The 21,893-nt window shown below is 33.6% G+C and overlaps 2 protein-coding genes across 2 annotated transcripts in view; one reads left to right on the top strand and one right to left on the bottom strand.

The window, feature by feature from the left end:
• Positions 1–14,973, top strand: part of LOC137920002 (all trans-polyprenyl-diphosphate synthase PDSS2-like) — a 29,710-nt gene extending 14,737 nt beyond the window's left edge. Inside the window, exons 2-5 of the mRNA XM_068763236.1 lie at positions 9,194–9,359; positions 10,883–11,189; positions 11,832–11,987; positions 14,414–14,973. Coding sequence (XP_068619337.1) covers positions 9,194–9,359; positions 10,883–11,189; positions 11,832–11,987; positions 14,414–14,973 — 1,189 coding nt within the window. The remainder of the gene's footprint in view (positions 1–9,193; positions 9,360–10,882; positions 11,190–11,831; positions 11,988–14,413) is intronic.
• A 4,131-nt stretch (positions 14,974–19,104) lies between these two features.
• LOC137919916 (all trans-polyprenyl-diphosphate synthase PDSS2-like) lies at positions 19,105–21,224 on the bottom strand. The gene is made up of 2 exons (XM_068763136.1): positions 20,903–21,224; positions 19,105–20,305 (listed from the first exon to the last, which is right to left on the bottom strand). Exons 1-2 carry the CDS (start codon positions 21,140–21,142, stop codon positions 19,340–19,342), a joined length of 1,206 nt encoding a protein of 401 aa, XP_068619237.1. The 5' UTR covers positions 21,143–21,224; the 3' UTR covers positions 19,105–19,339.
• Positions 21,225–21,893: the final 669 nt, after the last annotated feature.

Below are 21,893 nucleotides of genomic sequence, written 5' to 3'. Positions count from 1 at the left end.
TATCTCTTTTCAGATGATAGAGACCCACTGCAAGGCATAGTACTACCTTTGGAAACTTGTTTTGAAGCGGTGGCTAACCTTTACAAAATTATATACAAAATGTGAACTATGTAAGATTTTATCCAGGGATCTAACTTGCGACCTAAGATAACCAAGTTTCCACCCTTATCACTGGACTACCATTGTTAAACTTTTGTAAATGTACCATATTTATACTCATATGAATGCAGTAAAAAAGAAGGTTATTTTAATATCACAAATAAACAATCCAATTTTATTTATTTGTATAGTTTAATTGTTATTAGATATTCTAGTAAGAACTGTAAACGGACTTAATTAGTAAAAATAATATATGTCATTAATATATACTTTCCTTAAAAATATAATTCCGCAGTGTTTGCAGATATTTCTGCACCAGGGCTGCGTGGTGCTGCAGGTTCCACGTGCAAAAAGTTTCTCATATGAAGACAGTGATGATCCTTACCTTTCCCCACACCCGCTCCGTCACCTCATAACATTATTATGATAAAACGTTATTTCAGCTGTAAGACGTCCACTGCTGGGCATAGACCTCCTCATAGATTTCTAATACAATCTACCAGTATCCAGCGCCTTACAGTGATCTTAACAAGATTTCTCTACCTTGCAGGTAGACATCTTAAACAGGAGATTTACATGGTACTATCTAATAGATTCAGGCGTTACCTCGCGGAAGTCCATCCTAACTAAGAAAGGGACTAATATTTAACTACTTCCGCTATGCAGCAGTAGTCGTGCAATGAAGTGCACCGCCCGCCAGCCCGCTGATAAATGCGCGTGCGGTAAACAATGCGAAACACAACTACCACCGTTAATCTACTCTGGAGTAGATTAACCTAGAATTAAGAAGTAGCTATATATTTTATTAGTACTTTTCTTAGTTATACATGGTACTATCCAAAAATAACGGTTCCAAAAATAATAATAAATACATAAAAACGTGAAATCATCTTTAAGACTCGATCAAAGTTCAAAGGCTAATTTTAATTACATTAAAGTATAATCAAAAAATTTGTGACATTAATAAATTGCCTCTTAATTTTTTAATTTTATAATTCATACAGTTGTTAATAATAGTGTGAATACTAAACATATAGATACCGTTTATGAGCAAATCTACAGTCAGCTAGTTCTATTTAAGTGTTGCGATTTCAGCGCCGATTTAAAATGTCACGGAGACGATGAACGAAGCTAATTTCCGAACGCCCGCCGTTTTGCCGCGCACGCATCGGCCATTATCGGGTCGCGCGTCACCTCCGCTGACATTTTGAATTTCGAATCATGAACTACGAAATGAAATTGGTGCATGACAAAATTGGTTTGCGGTTACCGTTTCAAATTACACCACTCTCGGTTTTATTGTTCGCTGTCGGTCAAATGTCAGGCACTAATTATTTTTTTAATATTTAATAACTTACCGGATGTCATAGATTAAGTTAAGAAATAATCGATTTTATTTATAATATCATCGATATTTCAGTCATATGATGTCTGCCGTTAGGATCAATTAGAAGCCCGCATTCACAGTCTTTCTACGTTGCCGTTACCGTTCCGTGGTCTTCATTCCAGGAACTTAAGGCCGCAGCGGCCTTTGCTACTCATCTTGCCAGTTCGCTGGGTCTCTGTCGCTTACTTCCTTTCATCTTCGGAACTTTACTCATTGATTTGATATCGTACAGAAATCCCGAGCACACCCCTCTTCACTAATTAAAACTTCAATATATATTTCACTAACATGGGCAGAAAATTATGGTCTAATATATTATCATTTCGACCGCACGAAGTCCACAGCTGGACATAACCTTACTTATAGATTTCCAAAAGGAACGGTATGAAGCGCCATGCATCCAGGGTTTTAGGACAACCTTTATCTGTTTATTATACTTTCATAAATCCAAAACCTCCTTAAATAAACGATGACAAAGTATGTATATATATATATATAACAAACCCCCTCACAGATACTGGCGTACAACCAGAGGCTGGTAATATGGAGTAGGAATGAGGAAGTAGTCGCACGAAACGTAATTTTTACAACTAGATTTTGTCAGGAGGTTGTTAAAAACGAACAAGACACAAATGATTTAAGAGAAATGATCATAATAATTAGTTGACTGCAACTTAGATTTAAACAGTTTACGATTTAAGTTAGTAAATAGATTAAGAGACTTATAAACCACAGTAACATGTAAAAACGTAGCAGAAAAAAAAGGAAAATTTAAAAGTAATTGTAAAAACAAAGGCACGAACGCTAATGTCTCTGGAATATAAATCTCAATAAAAAAACTCTTTTATACGAATGTCTATTTTTTTTAAATTATAATTTTGACATTGCTTACAGAAACCTATATAGCATCAAAATATATTTTGGAAGTATACCATGACCCTCAGTTTTGATCCGTAATAAATGTGCTCGCTTTTTATGAAGTAGTGATAAATAGTTGCAAATAGATTTTAAAATGTTTTTTATTGACGCCCACTGCAAGTCATAAGCTTTCTCTAAAATTCTCCACGATGATCGGTCTTGCATTGCTGGAGAACCTTTCGGTCCAAACGGCCATCAGTTTCACGAGCGACATGCCCCGGTGACTACTACTTCAGACGTGATTCTTCGAGATACGACAGTGATGATCTTTATACACTAAACTTGTTTTTTTTACATAAATATAAATTGTATTCATTTTATAAATACTTGTGTTATATGGATTTTATTATTACTTCTTTTGCATAAAGTTTTTTGGATAATAATTATTTTTTTCAGATTTTTTAAAAGTTTGGTCTCCATATTTACCGTGTTTTACGTGTATAATAGTATATAATATATTTTACGTTTAAAAACAGGTATATTTAATATAAACACTATATATTACATATAAACACACGATGATATTTCCTTCGTGAATAAATACACCACACGCACTTCGCGTATTACATGGTATAGAAAAAGAAACTACATTTATTCGTTTTGATATTGTTTCTAAACATCAATTAACAATGGTGAAAAAAAATACATTCTAATATTTCATCAAATTGAAAGGATTGTCGGCAATTAAAAGAGCGTAAGCTGTTATTAACAAAAGAAATAACCTCTGCCTCTAATTATAAGACGAAATAACACGTCTAGGTAATGACGCAGTTAAGTTTCTCAGTACGGATAAAGTTAATAATACACAGGGCTCTAATCTAAACACCGATCTTGCGATTGTGTAAGCGTCTGAGGTGCAGATGTTTTTTTTTTTTTCAAAGAAAAGGGCAAAAGTGTGGAGCACATCAGAACTTTTAGTTTCTGTGTTGTTTAACGCCGCTTTAATTTGTTCAAACGTTCTCTGTTCGAAATTTAATTTGAGTATATGATGAATTATTGTTCGAAAATTAAAATTAAAATTATCATATGACATATTTGTATACAGACTCATTAGTTACAGGCGTGAAACTTATGAAAGACTGAATGCAAAAGTATTCCATTGTCAATTAAAATATAATTCATCCTATCTAAAAACAAGCTTTTTAAATAATATATAATGATGAAAAACAGTTATAAAAAGCTTTTTTAAAATTCGAATCACTACATATTAAAATAAATTATTGTTTATTATCTATTTACGAATTTGATTTGGCACAAACTATTGGCCAGTCGCATTTCAATATAAAAAAAAATATGACATATTGAACAGTGATACTTTATACAGGTTGATCGGAGATAGATATAAAAGATTTTTTTTCTGTTTAAAGTTTTTACGCTTGTAATTAATCATACTAAATACATTTAGTAATTTTGACTTTTTTGACAGCAGTTGTCAAATGAGTGCACAGTCTATATCATCATTATCTGTGACGTCTACAGATAATGTATATTATAAAATTTTAACGATCACGCGAGCTCCACTGACACTAAACTTTGTACGTTTACTGTCACGAATTACAAACGGTTAATGTGTTTTCAATAAAGATAACATGAATTATTTATTTAAGTTGAAATAAAAATGCTAATATTTAGGGTTTATGTGTTTATTACGAAAATATATAATTGTTTAATTTTTATTAAAAAAATTTATGGTTTTATTTTCGTTTGTTACGAAGCAGTACCTAATAAAATTTCACATAGTAAATCCGCAGAAGAATTGCCAGTCTGAATTGGCAGTGGGGGATACGGGACACGATGCTCATGCAACTGAAGACTGTGGTGACAAAAGGTTCTCGGATGGCGACGACTAGCCTATAGACGCGGAGTGAAGAGGCCTCCAATTGTAGACCGATGACATAGTTAAGGTTGAGGGAAGTAACCGCATACGGGCAGCGCAAGAATGGTCATGGTGGCGAAATTCGGGAGAAGCCTATTCCTTGCCGTGGACATCTATCGGCTGATATGATGATGAAATGAAATGCAATTTGTAATGATCAAACTAACTGGCCCTACTAGGCAAGCTAGTTTGATCATCATAGCGTATTAACTGGATATTTAGAACTCATCAGCATAGTTCAAATTCTTTACATTACATAACATACAGGTCTTAGTGGTTCAATATATAGGAATCTAAGAAGTATACTCAATTAAAGATGATGGATCGTGAGCTTGTACATCCAAATTGGTAATTTTAGAGGCATATGCCTCCCCCAAATATATCTAGAAGGGAATATACAATAATCGCCACGCCACGGTATTAAAGTACGCAGAGAACGATGCTGCCCATCCTCTGGAAACTTCTTTATGAGCAGTGGTAATCCTATATAAATAATGTACATAGTGTGAACTAAATAAGGCTGTATTTAGCGCATTGACCCCGCGACCTACGACCGCAAGTTCCCGTCCTCTATCGCTATGCTACCACTGTTCGATTTTCAATCACATAAACGTAAATTATATCAGAAATCCTAATTTAATTATTAATAGATAATAAATGAAATAAACACATTTATAATGTAATATACATTTGTCAGTGTCAATTAATGTATTAAGATATATGTATATAACATAATATGTATATATACAGAATGTACTGACGCACACGGATAGACTTAGTAATTCAATAAGTAAATTCAAATTCAAAATATCTTTATTCGTGCAGGCATTAACATGGGCTTTTGAATCGTCAATAAAAATAAAATATCGGCATTGTTGTCCTTACAAGAAGCTACCGCCGGCCCGGAAGGCAGTTCTGCTAAGAGCAAGCGAGAAACTCAACAGTTGCTCTTTACAAATATAGTTTTATAAACAGCGCCCGACAACAATTAGCTTCCCGAGTGAGCATCAACATTTAATTCTACGCATTAACATCAGTATAGTGTTCTTGGATACAATAATATACATTTACACCTAGCGTTGTTAGTAATTTCTTTTTTTTTTTTGGACCCGGCTTGGGTGTATGCCAACTCCAACTACAATAGATGACTGTCAAAACTGCGTGTGGTGTTTTTTTAGAACTCCCAAAATTTATACAACAATAGTATCACGTCACACCTTACAAGATGGCAAAAAGTCATCTAATATAATGGCAATTATATAATATAGAAAAAAAATATCGAATTTTCACATGAAATGCAAAGAAACCTTTTATCCAATTATATATTCCTTTGCACTTGACACGAGGTAAGGATAAAGTAAAATGTATTTATTTTTAATTTGTTTCCGTTTTTAGATGCATTGTTAAACTTAATATATGCACAATGCAAATTAGGTATTACAAGATACATTAGTCCTTTATTTCTTTGTTAGAAAAAAATAGCGTAGGATATCAAAATGGATGTCTTTGCCGAATAACTGACCCTTGTTGCGAATTAAAAAAAATAGTCGAATTTCAAAACCAGCTAATTGTGGCATTTCTCGTCATGTTATTGAGTATAAATGAAGGTTTCAAATAATATTTACACGTATATAACTTTAGAAACAATTAAGGTTAAAATATTCTGAAAAAACTCTACATGTATTCATGAGTCACGGAGAAAGATAAAATAATTACATAATAACTTAGGATAATTTTATTTTAAAAAATTCTTAAACAAAAAAAACTTAATTTTTTTTTCTTAATTTCCACGCGGATAAGTCGCAGGCATAGTTAGTACATAAGATTATGTCCCGGGAATTGAACATGCAACCTGCGATCATAATTCTCAGACCGCTACCGCTCTTTTAAGATATAGAAAAGATTTTAATGTATATATAAGATTATATGAGCCGTGGTTGCCCAGTGGTAGAGTTCTTCGACTTGCGGTCGCAGATCGCGGGCTCTATTCCCAGCATAGTGTTATATAATTTACACTTTGTGCATTAGTTACATGGGATTCCCACTACTCATAAACAAGTTTTCAAAGGACGGGCAGCAGCGTTCACTGCGTACATACAGCACTGCGATCTTCAACCCGTCTTCCAAGCGTGGTATGGCATATCCCTTCATAGAGATATCGTTGGGGGAGGCATATGTCTATGAAACGACGAATATATACACGGATATGGCAACAAAAATATCTTAGTTTAAAAGAACGTTGAATTTAATTAAGAAAAAGATTAATATTTAGCTACTTTTTGCACATGCAGTGGCAGTCGTGCAACTAAGTGCACCGCTTGCCAGCCCGGTGATAAATGCTTATGTGGCAAACAATGTGAAAACAACTGCCACCGCCAAATCACTCAACACGTGTTTCACCCCTCCACGGGGCATCTTGCAGATGTGCCAAACACAGAGTCTCTGTGTTTGGCACTAATCGGTGTAACATAACTCTTGCACGACATAACTTTGTTGTACGACTACCACTGCATGTGCGGAAGTGGCTAAATATTGGTCCTTTTCTTACTTAGGATGGACTTCCGCAAGGTAACGCCTGATTCCATTAAATATTGAATTTAATATCGTATTGATTATAATTTCAGCCGTAAGACGTCTTTCGTTGGACGAAGGCTTTTTCAATAGATTTTGTGTTGGACCAGTTTTTCTAATAGCCCTGTTTTTGGACCCTCTCTATAAACCTCTGTCATGGGTGGACAGGGCCTTTATTAACATTTTTTATTTCTATACCCATCTTTCATTCTATATTCTACTATTTCGTACATTACTTTTGTGGACGTTCTCAACAACCTTCCTCGATGTCTTCCCATAGATTTAAAATTCGTTTAAAAGCGACATTAAAACTGATCATTTTGTACCTTACATTAAATTTTCTCACATTAACTCTACTATTATTGCGATAATTATAAAAATTACCAAAGAGGATGGTAATTGATGACATAATAAATTATAAGCAGATCTATTTTAGGGCAAGAATTAAAAAAAAAAAGATTTCGTTTACATTCAAAATGGATTCCGTTTCGCGATACGTGACGGAGTAATGACCTTTTGACATAATATTTTTTTTGGCCGTGCAAATAAAATATATCGATATATTTGCTTTCGAAATAAAATATGCTAGTGACGAGGGCAGCAGCGCGTCTGAATGCAACGAATCTGTCGTTGAAAAATAATTTTGTTGTTAATTTGATAAACCATAATAAAGATGGACGACACGTCACATATAATTGCAGAGATAATAATTCTGGATTCGATTTCGGATATACTACGAATGCTATTTTTGAGTCTTCAAGGTATTTACTGTTTGATTATATTTATTAAAACAATTTTAAAGCATTCTTATTGTTCTTAAATTGTCAAAGGAATCTTACCTTTTATATTTATCATCATGTCAACTGATACTCATTGCAAGCCAACAATAGTCTAATGGAGGGCCTATACACGCAGCGTCTATTGGCTTGTTGTGCTAGCATTGAATAAGCTTTTTAATGTAATAAGAATTAAAAATGGAGAGAAAATGTTTTTCGTATTATAATCATATCGCCATCATAATTTCAACTGTAAGTTGCCCACAGCTGGCCACAGGACTTCTAATAGTTTCCAACATGATAGATTGAAAGCTGCTTCCATCTAGCGTTTTCTATCGACCTTTCATGATTGATGATGACCTTTATTGATTCATCGTGCTGAACATAGCGTAGATGATCTATGATACCTATTGGAAGCGTCTTCCGAGGACTTTAACAAGACGTTTGCCGTTCTGTGGTCTTCACTTCAAAACATTAAGGTCCCAGTGGTGGAAATTAGCAAGTTGAAGTGGCAGTAAATAGACTTTATGGCGTACGAAACAAATTCCCTTAATGCCTTAAGGTTATAAAGTAGAAATCACAGAACGGCAAGTCCAACGTTGTATCTCCAACCACTGTATAGACCGCCTTGTTGAGACCGCCGCATGAAAATGGACACGAGTCGCTTCCAATCGGAATTTTTGAAAATCTGCGGGCGACCAGTAACTAAGTGGTAGAGGACTGAGACTTGTAATTATAGGTCGCGGGTTCGATTCCAGGAATATCTAATATATAATATTCTCGTGTCACGGTGTTCGAACTTGAACTCCTCCTAAACGGCTTGACCGACTTTTACCAAATTTTATATGCGTATTCAGTAGATCTGAGAATCGGCTACTATCTATTTTTCATACCCCTAAGTGATAAGGGTGGTCCACCACTAAATTAATATTTTTATTTTTTAGACAATTTTTTTGGTTTTTATTTTATTATGATACAGCATACAAAAATACATACAATCTTAAATTTTCACCCCTTTACGATCAACCTTTATTTTTTTTGTTAATTAAAACCTTTTTTTTTTTGCAAAACAACGTTTGCGGGAACAACTAGTAATCTTATATAATTCACACTTTGTGCATTAATATAGGAAGAGGATGAACAGCAGCGTGCTCTGCGCATCATACTACCACATTATGATTGTCAACCCCATTGCCAAATGTAGCGGTTATGATATATCTCCTCATAGATATCTTTGGGGGAAACCTAAACTTTGTAGTGGGCGTTTAAGGTCTGAAACGATAACGAAGACGGGGGAGTCCACCTGTGGACTTCATACGACTGAAACAGTAATGAGAAATGATAATTTGTTATAACGTGGTTTTCCTATTTCTGGATTTATCTAGAAGCATCTAGAAGCTTCGAGTATAGAGGACGTTCATTATAGATTATTTAGGGAATATGGAGTCCCAAAAGCTTGGATAAGTTTTGAAATAAGAATGCATCCTTATTAGGTATATATTTTTGGTATATATAAAGATACTCGTATGTATTTTCATAATTATGTTAATGGTTCCTTTTAAATAGAGCCTACACGTCCCAGTCAACGCGGTCGGAGCTCCGTGAGGACCTGAACTGGCGCGCCGTGGTCTCCGAGGCGGAGCAGATGGTGGGGTACCCCACTTCGTTTCTAAACCTTCGTTGGCTGTTCAACGACGAGATTGCCGTCGCTGCCACGCAGCTGAGGAAACTGGTGCGTATTTACCATTATGGAGGAGCTATGATAATCATTTAGATTTCAATTTACTTTTTTTAAACATATATATTTTATTTCATTGCATCTTTAGTTGAAGAAATTTTGTCTAGAAATGTAGTTTTCAACGTATGTCAAAATTCTGTTTTAGATTTATTTAAACTAAATTTTAAGCCGTGATAAGGCAGAGGAGCATTGCTTATCACCTTATAATTTTCACCACCGGTCAAGAGTAGTTCTATGAACACCCTGAACTGGCAGTGATGGAATAATTATTACCACATTTTCACAAACTTCCGAAGAAATATTTTTTTTATTTTTACATAGTGTTAAGAGCGAGGCACGACAGCGTTTTCTAATTTTTACAATTTTTCTTACACAATTTTCTCTTATGGGTAAATACAACTATAATGTATACATATTAACTATACAATTTGGAAGTTTTACTCAAGTATGTATATAATTGGTATATTACTTTATCTCAATACTTTATTTCGCTGCCCAAGCGCTACAGACCGTTAAATGCCTAGAGATTCAGGACAATGTGCCGGGCCAACTCATCACAAGATTCTGCTGCATATTTTTTTGTGTGAAGGTCCGGTAAGTTGAACGGAGGTATATTAGGGTTTTCACATAAGGTCACGTGGTTACGTCTTTTGTTGTTCGTTCGTCTGTGTGGGTCTTAATTATTCGACAGTTTTTCTCAATTATCCTATTTAATCTGTGATAAATAGTAGAATAATTATTAACTGAGCAATGTAACATACCTTAGTTAATAATAATAGAAATAAGTAAGTTAACCGTTTAGCTATAAATTATAGATAATACTTTTGTTTAACAATAATAACATATTTATGTGCCGTAATTTAAAATCCTTTTTTATAATATAGTAATAGACACATAATAAATACGAGCAATAAAAAGAAACTCGTAACGCCTTAATATCGTCTTCAAAAAGTTAACAAATCCTTCACGGGTCTGAGTGTATGTATATGTAATAAAGTTCCACGAGATATCTTAGACCTTTGTCTTCTTAGCTTTAAATCTAAAATTAAAAGCATATTATTATAAATAAATCTTATTATAGCATTCAAGGCTTAGTTTTTTGAGTAACACGTTTGATATTATAATGTACATATGAAAAATTTTTAAATTTCATTTATAAGACCAACTGTTGGGTTTCTTGTCTCAACATATCAAGATTCCGAGCCTCTGGAAGCTTGTTGTATAAAGATATTTTTTTTATTCTAATTTTTTTTAATGTTTAACATAACGTATATACAAAATAAATTGACTTATTACAATACTATGCTCAAGTGTTTATACAGGTAATCTTTCTAAAAAAACGATCACTTTTACACAACATTAGAAACTAAAATTGATTAAATTAAAGATACTTAACAATACACATGGCAGCACAATCTGAACCGCACCTTTTTCTCTTTTATCCAAAACGTGAAAATTTATTATTAATGTATAAAACCTCAAACTACTTTAATTTTAAAATGTGAATTTCTCATCAGGTCGGAACGAATCACCCGTTGCTGAAATCAGCGAAAAACATCTTGATTGGTTCGAAGAGCAACCTGCAATCCGTCGGTCTGATAGTCCTGCTGGTGTCGAAGGCCGCAGGGTTCAATCCGGCTGACTACAGTCCCGACCAGCACGTCTCCGGGGTGCTTCAGGCACAGAGAGCGCTCGCTGAGATCGTGGAAATGAAGCGGACTGGTCACATAATACACAAGACAATGGCGAACTTGCAAGAGAAGGAGAGACAGGGGGAGAAGTACAACGACCTGCTTTGGGGGAATAAAATTGTGCTGTTGACTGGTTAGTATCACATCTGGTATATGAATCTACTCTCTCTGTCAGATTTGACGAAGATTAATGATGTTGTCTCTTTTCTGGTACAAGGATATGATGGGTAACTCTTGAGGAAGATGAGATGAATTTTGTTCTGTCGACGGTCAACCTCGGATAACAAACAAGTTCTTATTATCCAAGACTGCGGTACAGAGACAGGTACAACAACCTTCATTTGCGAGGCTCAGGGGCTAAAGAGCGAGGCGGTCATCTTTATCTGTCGAACAACATACACCCAAGGGTTGTATAACAGTGTCCAACATGCGGTGGTAGCGATGATAAATACGTATGCGGCAAACAATGCGAATTACACAACTGCCACCGTTAATTCACTAAATACGTGTTTCACCACTCCACGGGGCATCTTCAGGAGTTATGTTACACCGATTAGTGCCAGACTCTGTGTTTGTCAGCGGGCTGGCGGGCGGTGCACTTTGTTGCACGACTACCACTGCATGTGCGGGAAGTGGCTAAATATTGGTCCTTTTCTTATTCCGCTTTTAATTACAGCAGTGAACGCCCTGCTGAAAAGATGATGATAATGAAATGTCATAATGTTTAATCGCAGTGTAGCTTCATCATAAATAAACGTCAGTACATTATTTCCAGGTGATTATCTCCTGGCCAAGTGTCTTCAGCACCTCGGCGGTCTTCGGAACAATGAAGTCACGGAGCTCATCTCGACCGGTCTCCGTGACCTGGTTGAGGGTGATTTTGTAGGCGAGACCGACGTCGAGGGCAATCTTTTGCCGACTAAACCGAAAGGTATGTATCTAATAATTTATTTCAGTCTTCTATTTTGTTTTTAAATAAATTATGATTCGATAATAGCAATCGATATTCCTCGACAATTAATGTTTAAAAATCAAATGGTTACGATTTTAGTTCGGGTATTCAAGTGTGGTCAAGGTGGTCAGGAGACAGCTGTCGCTCCCGACCACCGAGTAGTCCTCGCTTCGCACAACTTACACTATATCTCATTTACTACACTATACACCTATCTTGGTATAGTTCTTCATAGTGCTAAAATCATCAATGTAACTTTCTTTTTGTTGGCTCCCGCTTTCGTAGCTTTTCTTACTTTCCTATCTCGGGTACAAAGTGACTATTTTTACAAAGTTTTTTTTACAGAATGTATTACTAGCGTTCTTATCTTTTTTCCTTCTGCATGTCATTACTTTAATTTTTTCCTAATACTTTTATTCACCGCCTCAGTACCGTCGCCTTTCTCATCAGAATGCTGCAGATTTTTATTTTGTTCCGTTTAGCTTTATTACTGTATTTGATTTGTTCTTACATTTAACACGTAGTATTTATTTATACATACATATATACAAAAATAATTATATATATACACACAAACACACACATGTATATTTACGTGGAAAAATTATTACATGAATAGAAATAAATAAAAAAATGCTACACAATATCCTATGTAAGAAAAGGACCAATATTTAGCCACATCCGCACATGTAGTAGTAGTCGTGCAACAAAGTGCACCGCCCGCCAGCCCGCTGATAAATGCTTTTATCAATATAATTTTGCACGACTACTGCATATGCGGAAGTAGTTAAATATTGGTACTTTTCTTACTTAGGATGGTCTTCCGCAAGGTAAAGCCTGATTCCATACAATATCCTATTTTAGAGGCAAAGGAAGTGCTTTTTTATCACCTTTTTTAATGCTGTCAGCGATTTATCGCAATAATAACAAGTAATAAGCCATAAGTACTTATCTCAACTAGTCTTATACCCTTTTGTTTTTTGTCTACTTGTTCCTTTTACTTTTACTTGGTCTCTCCTATGACCCTTCTGCAGTACTCCCGAAAGGTTATCCATTTAACTGGAATATGATCGTCCAGAGTAGATTTTTAGATCGCGGACCTCTGTTTCCGTGAGTTCAATTTCGATGAAGCTGCACAATGCCTAAATCGACTAGCAGTATAACTTCGTTCGTATCATATGCAATGCGATTTTAGAACGCGGTCACGCTAAAGTATATGTTATATAATAAGTTCGTTGCGATTGCGTTGATTATTTTTAATCTTCAGTTACACTTATTATTCGATATCTTATAAAAATCGACTAATAGCACAGCCGCAGTAACTTGAACAGATTGATTTATATGCTAAAAAGCGAATAGTGAATATTTGACGTAAGTTATTTTTTAAACATCTGTTATATTATTTTTATTTGGTCCCGTAATTCCTGGACCTCTCGTACGTACCTGTCTGAGGTACGCAGGGACAATATGTTCTCAATAAAAAAATTTCCTACTTTTATTTTCATCTTTATTTTTTATCCTCTACATTATCTTCAACACATCTTTCTTTTATTCGTCACATTCTGTTCTATTCCTTTTCATGTTTTATTTTCCTTCCTTACATCACCTTCCTTACTTCGACTTCACCTCCAGAGTACTACTTTTTAGATTTTAAGTTTTTTTTGGCTTTGTTAAATTCTACATAATATACTATCATAGTTTGTTAATTACCTTACTTATTATCTTTTTACAATACTAAGAAGATTTTGTGCCTTTCTTCTTCATCTAAGAACTTGACAATGTTTCTCTCCTCTATTCTCATCTGGAACTGAAACTGGCAATCCTTTCGCTCCGCGCGAAATACGAAGCGGCCGGTGATGAGGTGCACGACAGACTCTCCTTGAGTTTAAACCTATCAGTTATAATTCAATAGTGGTAAAGTTTACTTTGCAAATGGTTGACCGTGTATACCAGTGTGTTCCGACATGAGGCCCATGCCCTAAAAGGGGGCAATTTGATTATAAAGAAGGCAATTCGAAAGTGAAATGGAAGAGAAATATGTTGTTAATATTATTTTGTTGTAGGTACAGTATATAGGTGATGATCAAGCAAAAAGGTTTTTCTATCATTTACTAATCAATTAATTCTTGTCTATCTTGACTATCTCGTCAATCCACCGAATGGGGAGACCTTTCCACGACGCGTTTACCAGCTCGTGTTCGCAACTTGAGAGCCTTGGCTCAGTGCTACTTAAATGTTTCGAGTTACATCTGTGAACTTGGTTCATCTGCGGACCTCTTATGTAAGAAAATATAACGACATCTGCACTCTGTGAAGAACATTTATTTTTGTGGACAGATATAATTTATCACCATATTAATCTGACAATGCTCAAAGGATGTGAATAATTGGTGCTATTATTCCAGGTGGCAATGAAATTAAAAAACGCTACGACTGGGAGAACGAGAACAACCTCGGGAAACTCGGCTCCAATGACTTCCTAGGTCACGGCATCGATGAGTGGAAACTCCGCACGATGTTGCAGTCGGGTAGTCTGCTTGCCAAGGGTTGCCAGGCAGCGATGAAACTCAGTAAACGTGGCGAGGAGTTTGAGAAAGAGGCGTACAAGCTCGGCGGGCACTTGGCAATGGTTTGGCAATTGTATCTAGACGTCAAAGACTTCTTTACCCACCCCCACTCGTACTCTTTGGTTGGTGCTCCTGTAATTATCGCTTTGTGGGAATACCCGACAGTGTATAGCTATATTTTAGAAGCTAAGTTGGACAAGAAAGGCGTGGACTTTAAAAACCTTTACTGCGCGGTGCGAAGTACAAGAGCTATTGAGTATTTGAGGTTATTTCTGGATCAGGAGTTAGATGCCGTGCTCAGGTGCACTCAGAAGTTTCCCGTGGAGGATGCGAAGTACGCTTTACACAAAATGGCCATATCGATCCACGGGGAGGCGGTGCAGTTTATGGATAGATGAAATGGTATTTATGACGATGTAAATTTTTTTAATAAATTTTAGTTTTTATTTTTCGTTATTCTCATTTCATATAGGTTTTAATTTATATCTGTAATAACATTTTTTTTATTTCTTTTTGATAGTTGCTGTAGTTTATTTAGAGTAAAATAAAAAGCAAAGAAATGTATGTTTTAATAATATTAGAACAACTCCAATTCACAGCACAGTAAATACTTTTATTCCACTTTTAATACTCTTATAGACCAACTAGCATAGTTTCCACTAGACAACTTATCACTTCGATGGTTATCGAACGAGTGACCGAGCTCCCGACTCAATAATCAAAACGCTGATTCAACCCCACCACTCTCAATCCTTTTATTGAAAGTTGTCACAAAAGAGTGACGGGGTTGAGTATTGTTGCCATTTAAGAAAAATAAAACTATCTTTTATAAAATTATTACAATAGTCTTCTTTTATTCTGAAGGTGTATTTTACGAGAGATTTGACAATATTCTATTTTAAATTCATATTCTCCATCTAACTTTATGAAAAGGAATTAGTTAAATAAAACTTAAATTTTTATAGTAAGACATAAATTAATTAGCTGATCCGTAAACGTTCTAAGTATAATTGTATATTAAGTTTCCTAATAACCTTTGATGTTTAGGAACATTCAAATTGACGGATGAATGTTATTAAAATTTTTGATTAAATTTTAGTGTGTGCAATTTAAAAGCCAGTATACATAAAATTGTGACATACACGTATTTTTATAATTATTAAAAGTAATAAATACATTTTATTCTATGTAATCATTCAACACGCTCAACGTGTGAAATATGAATTTTCGCATACTGTTGGTACGGAAATGGCGGGAAATAACATCTGACACCTTGTCAATTAAATGAAACGTCAATGTGTCGACGTGAAACCATATTTAATTATTTAGTATAAACATTATCTGTGCATTTTTATTTATAATATGTCATTGTCTTTTTCTTCGTCAATTTCGTAGGTGAAGAGAGCTCCTTGGGTTGCCTCAAACCCCTCCGATAAGAATTTCTTTTCTCGAACTTAAAAATAAATTCATTGTTTTTTTTTCACGAGTAACATTATTATTTTAGAAATCATTATCAAGGCAATATCAGATGCATTATTTGGAGAAAATTTTAACTATAGCATGTCAGCCGGTAGACTCCCACTTCAAGGTATAGGCTTCCCCAAAAATCTCCAAGATGATAGGTCTTGCGCTGTCCACGCACTAGCGACCTCAAATATGTCGGTCCAACTAGTGGAAGAAGCCTACTTAAGCCGCGTCTACAGGCTCGTAATGGCTACTCGAGAACCTTTCTGACCCAACAGCCGTAGTTTATGATCGTTGTGGCATCACTGCCACTTCAAATGAGCAAATATTCAAGCCACGTCACAGACTTTAGTTCTTCTTTATAATTAATTTGTAATTTGATCTCGCAGCGAAGCTCCGAACATCACCCTCTTCATTGCTCATGAGTGACATTGAGCCCAATGTGGCCTCCGTCATCACTGGCAGCACTCGCTAATTAAAGATCTTCGTCTTCAGACATTGCGGTATTTTAAACGTGATATTTCGATGTTCCCTGAACACTGCCTATCCGAATTGGATTCTGCGAGTGATCTCTTTTGATGTTGAATTTACTTAGCTGAACGGTTTGTTCCAGTTACAAATAACCGTCAATAGCTTTGAGCGTAGCACCTCCTACTACTGCTTAAGTAGGAACCTTTGACAGACGTCTAGTTTATTTAATAATTTTTTTGTATGAAGAGATTGCTATGTGCTAATTGTCTGAGCATTATATATTGAACTGTGGTCGCTAAAATACATAATGTGCATCAGACAGTATAAAGTTTACAATCGAATCGCCCTGTATAAAGTGATCACTCTGAAATATGTTACATTAAATTCTTTTTTCTGTTGGATTTCGACAGACTTATAACTTCTATTAGTGCAGTCTGTGGGGACGGATAGAGAACAGTTATTTTCAATATGTAGTAATCCGAATTTTGAGAATGCATATTGTTATATTGTTACGTTATTAATACATTTATTATTTTATATATTAATTAACAATAGAGCTACACATTGACCCTTTTTAAGCTTTTACACTCGTAACTAATCACCCTTTATCGGGTTCATTGTGTTAGGTCTGAAATACCCCTCGAATTTTTTTTCGACTACCAAAATCGTGTCACACTCTTGATTAGAAGCCATGTTTAAAGTAGTGTATGTTTGATATTGGTAAGTTTTGTTGTAGATTAAACGCAAACTGCGTTTGTTAGTTTCTATAGAATAACAGCGTTTAACATAATAAAGATAAAATTTGTTTATCTATGGAACCTTTAATATGACCTTTAAATTTTTATTAATTTATTTTATTTTCGACTCTTCTGCTTCGCAAGGCAACTATAACATTTTTGATAAAAAAAAACAAGAAACTCCACAACAACACATCTTTTAATAAAGAATAACGCAGATATATACACTTTCTCAGATATAGCCTAAATGAAATCAAAATATTTAAGCGACATCATTGCAAAGGACTTCTGTAATTTAAATATTCTTTTATTCAGTAATAAGCCTTTTTCGTCAATTTATATGTCTTATACTATATGTGTACATATACGCCATTATTTGCGTAGCAGTAATATATTATTATATGATTTTGGCAAGGATTTTAATTAATTTATTTTTACTCTATGGCCTCACCATAAATATTGTCATATATACCTATAAAATCCAAAACATACTTTAAGATGAGTTCAACAGGGTTTATTATTCTTTGCTTGAATATTTGATTGGTATTCTAGTGTTGACTGTAATAAAATGACGTAAATCAAACATTTTTTTAAGCCAAAACAATTTATTAACATAATAACAATTGATTATCTACATAACTAAAATTAAAAAGAGAGGTTTGAAAATAATGAAAAAAAAAAACATTATTTTAATATCAACAGTTTACCAAATAGGAACATTTAATGTAAATTAAATCTAAAATAATTATTAATTAGTATGTTGATTGATTTAATATTGTTGTACAATATGCAATTTTATTGATTTTGTATAAATTCTTATTTACAGAATCGACATTGTTATCTTTAAAACAACTTTTAATAATATTTTTTTACCTTCCCACAATTAAAGTTCCATTTATGTACAAAAAAAATCATTTATTAAAATTCGCCTATATTAAATATAGTATGGCGAAAAATATAAACATTTAATCTTATTTAGTTTTGTAATTATATATTAATTTTGTCAAAGCATATTGTGCTTATAGGGCAACACTGATATTATTAAAAGGTATTGCAATCGTTTTTTCTTTGTACAAGTATTTTCCTTAGTTTTACTAATGTCAATATAATACACATAGCCTGTCTAATCTTCTTCCACGCAATAATAATATACAGAATGATTGGTTATAGGTTGTATATATTATTTAATATGTATTAATCTGGATTTGTGAAACTATTCTTTTAATATATTATCATTATTTTTTATTTATGACACAATAAGACTATAAGCGAGGTATATATTCACATATTTAAAAGTTTTACAACTATAACCTATCATCCTGTATAAGCATTTTTAAGTTTCAACTTGAGGGAGCCGAGAATAGTAAATACTAGGTTAAGTAGACATGTATGTCTTGTCTTTATGAACACATTGCACTTAACATTTTATATAGTCAAGACACTTGTAAGTAGATAAACCTTCATTGCTTTGTACTTTAAAATACTGGAGACATCAAGTAAAGTAGAAACAAATCACAAAATCACAATTTTTTTTAAAAGATATTGATGCTGTTACATTACATAATTCATGTATTATATAGTTAATAAGATGTTTTTATTAAGTACTTAGATGTGCTAATAAATCTGTAATTATTTTTGAAACAAATATAGTTGACATAAACCTATAAACAAAAAAATTGTTGTTAACTATATATGCAAATATATGTATATGTATATATATATATATATATATATATATATATATATATATATATAAAATAGTCAAATTAAAATAAAGTGCCAAATGCTAAAACAATATTTTTACTGTTTATTTTATGAAGAAAATTTCTTGGCAATCAATCTAGCAATAATTTATAATAAAAATTGCAATTAAGTCTATTTATCCATCCATATATACATATAAATGTTTTATGAACAGCCTCATTATATTTGCACTTTTGAAATATACTCTTCATTTTAGAGATACTATATGCATTGGTTTATCTTACATGTCAGAATCTCTCCACAATGTTTTCCTTCACCTTTTAAATGACTAAATAACCACTAAATATTCTAATTTAAGTATTGCAAATGAAACTAAAAAAAGCATATGTTATAACGTTTCTATAATTAATTTCTTTATAGTATTAACTGATTCACAATTACCAAACATATCTGCATGTTGCATGGCTAATCTTGAATTGTTTGAAAGTAGATTTCTAGTTTGTTCTATAGCATTGGTTTTAAGTATACTATTCCTTAATGAATCATAATCTAGTTCTCTTAGATCTTCCTTCGCTTTCTCTATTTCTGTATAAATTTCTGGTGATTCATTTACAGCGAATAAAACTGGGGCGCTGACCAAGGAAAAGGTTTCTTTGGTTTTAGTGGTAAACTTCTGAATGTCACTTGCAGCTTGCCAAACTAAGCTGATGTAACAGCCTAGCATATAAGCGGACTCTTGTTCAGCTTGTGAACGTCTGGCTAATAACACAGCACCTTCGCAGCCACGACCAAACAAACTACCTCCGTTGTACAAAGTCCGTAATGTCCACTCTCTTATTGGTGATCCTAACACATTGGTCACATCTAAAGGTAGTGTGTCACTATTTATTTCATAAACATCTAATACACTCACTGGTTTACCGGGTAATGGAAGATTTTGTACATCTCGAACCCCGAAGAACTCACCTTCGCTTAAATCCCTCAATGCTGTTGATATTAAATAGGATAAATCCTGGTTTTTAAGTCTCGCCAGCATTCCATTGGCAGTAACTAATAAGTAATCACCAATGAGTAATGCTATTTTATTCGCAAATAACTCTGTATCATATTCTTTGTATTGACCTATTGGTACATTAAGAAGGCCTCTGTGAACTGAGTGGCCTGTACGTATCATTTCTGTCAATTCAGCGAGGTTGCGTTGACTTTCATTTACTGAATTTGATTGTAAGGTATTCATTGGTGGGTTGACAGCCTTGGACAGTAAAAGAATGACAAGACCCCAGGGTTGTAGATTATTGTGTTCATTGTATAGCACTGATTTTGCCGTTTTCATTAGTGGATGATTGCTGTCCACCTAAAACAATTCAAGTGTTACCAATACACTAATCTTAATGATATGATATGGGCATATTTATTATAATTTGGAAGAATAGTCTATGTACACCAGTTGGCAACACCTGCAAAGATGGTAAAAAAAAGAAAAAAGACAAAATTTACTATTGGTCTTATAAGAATATGGATAATGGAGATTTTAAAATGATTGCAATACCTGATACATAAAAGGCATTCTGACATATAAACACAAAAATCAAGTTGATTATTTGTATATAATACACTGTGTATTAAATATATAAAATAAATTACTATAATAGAAGATTTTTTATCATATTACAAAGTTTGTATTATTTAAAAATAACACATATTTGGAAAATAATACATAGAAGCTATTCAATTACTTATAAACTATATAGTATGTGTATGTTCTACAAATGGCCTTGAAAATGTGTTAATTATATTGTTTGGAGGCAAATGCTTACTATAGATGTTAACATGTCACTTATTATGCAATCATTCATATAAGTTTATGGAATACAATATATAAATTTTAACTCTAATTTAAATGTTGTTTGAAAATCGTAATTAGTGCTTTTAATTTTATGGTTATACTTACAACTTTGCGCAAATGCATGGCCATATTAGCGAATTCGTCACTGAGTAACCATCTAAGATTCATAAAAGAGGTTGGATATCCCACAATTTTCTCTGCTTCCCTGATTATTTTGCTCCATTGTGTTATTGGAGGCCGGAAAACATAATCATCATGGGTTAGATTGGTCATGGTACTCTCAAGTCGAATATGACGGGCTAAAAGCACCTTTCGCCGTAAATGACGTATTATAGCATACGACATATTTTTAGATTATAACTTGAGTTTTTGTTAAAATCGTATTTACATTCAAAATAAATAAAAATATTCACTTTATACCATAACAAATGCGCGCGCACAGTGTGGGGACTATTATGTCACTGTTTATTTTGACATTTCCTAGTGACATGTTACATTTGTAAATGATGCTACATATATTTAATCAAATAATTAGTATAATAAACACTAATGAAATGATTTAAATTAGTTTTCATAAATATCGTAGTACATTTTATATGAAAACATAAACAAAATATTTTGAGATATGCACAGCTTTTAATGACAATGAATGAAAAGCAGAAAGTTGTTCTGTTTTTATAGGATACTTCGTAAACTGCAAAATGATTATTGCGTAATTTTTGAAGACAAGTTTAAGACCAAATTGTAAACTTATTTTCATCGGATAATTTTGAAGGTTTGATTATTTAATTAAGGCCAAACGTGGATTGTATAATAAATGACTTTGAGTTCACGGTCAGTATTCTTGTGGCAGAGCCTGTATTCTGCAGTCTTTATTAAAAGGATTTGAATAAAATCGTTTTAAGAATTATTTCAATTCTATTATGTAATGTAGTACAATCCAAGTTCATCCAAAAAATTTTGATAGTGTAATAACTGTTCCACATGGGTTAATATGACACCTTGGTAAAAAAAAAAAACCTGTTTTTACTTAAGACGAATACTAGCGATTTTGCTTTGGGAAACCTACAATGAATATTTAGCATTTCGTCAATTT

This window comes from Battus philenor, unplaced genomic scaffold (assembly GCF_028537555.1).
Source record: "Battus philenor isolate CCGP_79_NKW_IND1 unplaced genomic scaffold, ilBatPhil1.0.hap1 SCAF_17, whole genome shotgun sequence".
NCBI lineage: Eukaryota > Metazoa > Arthropoda > Insecta > Lepidoptera > Papilionidae > Battus > Battus philenor.
Note: the sequence above shows the minus strand (reverse complement) of the source record. Positions and strands in the feature narration are given on the sequence as shown.

Coding starts and splice junctions, on each gene's coding strand:
- LOC137919916 (XM_068763136.1), bottom strand. CDS start 21,142: ATGTCGTATGCTATAATACGTCATTTACGGCGAAAGGTGCTTTTAGCC. Junction 20,306..20,902: donor CCATGCATTTGCGCAAAGTT/GTAAGTATAACC, acceptor GAATTGTTTTAG/GTGGACAGCAATCATCCACT.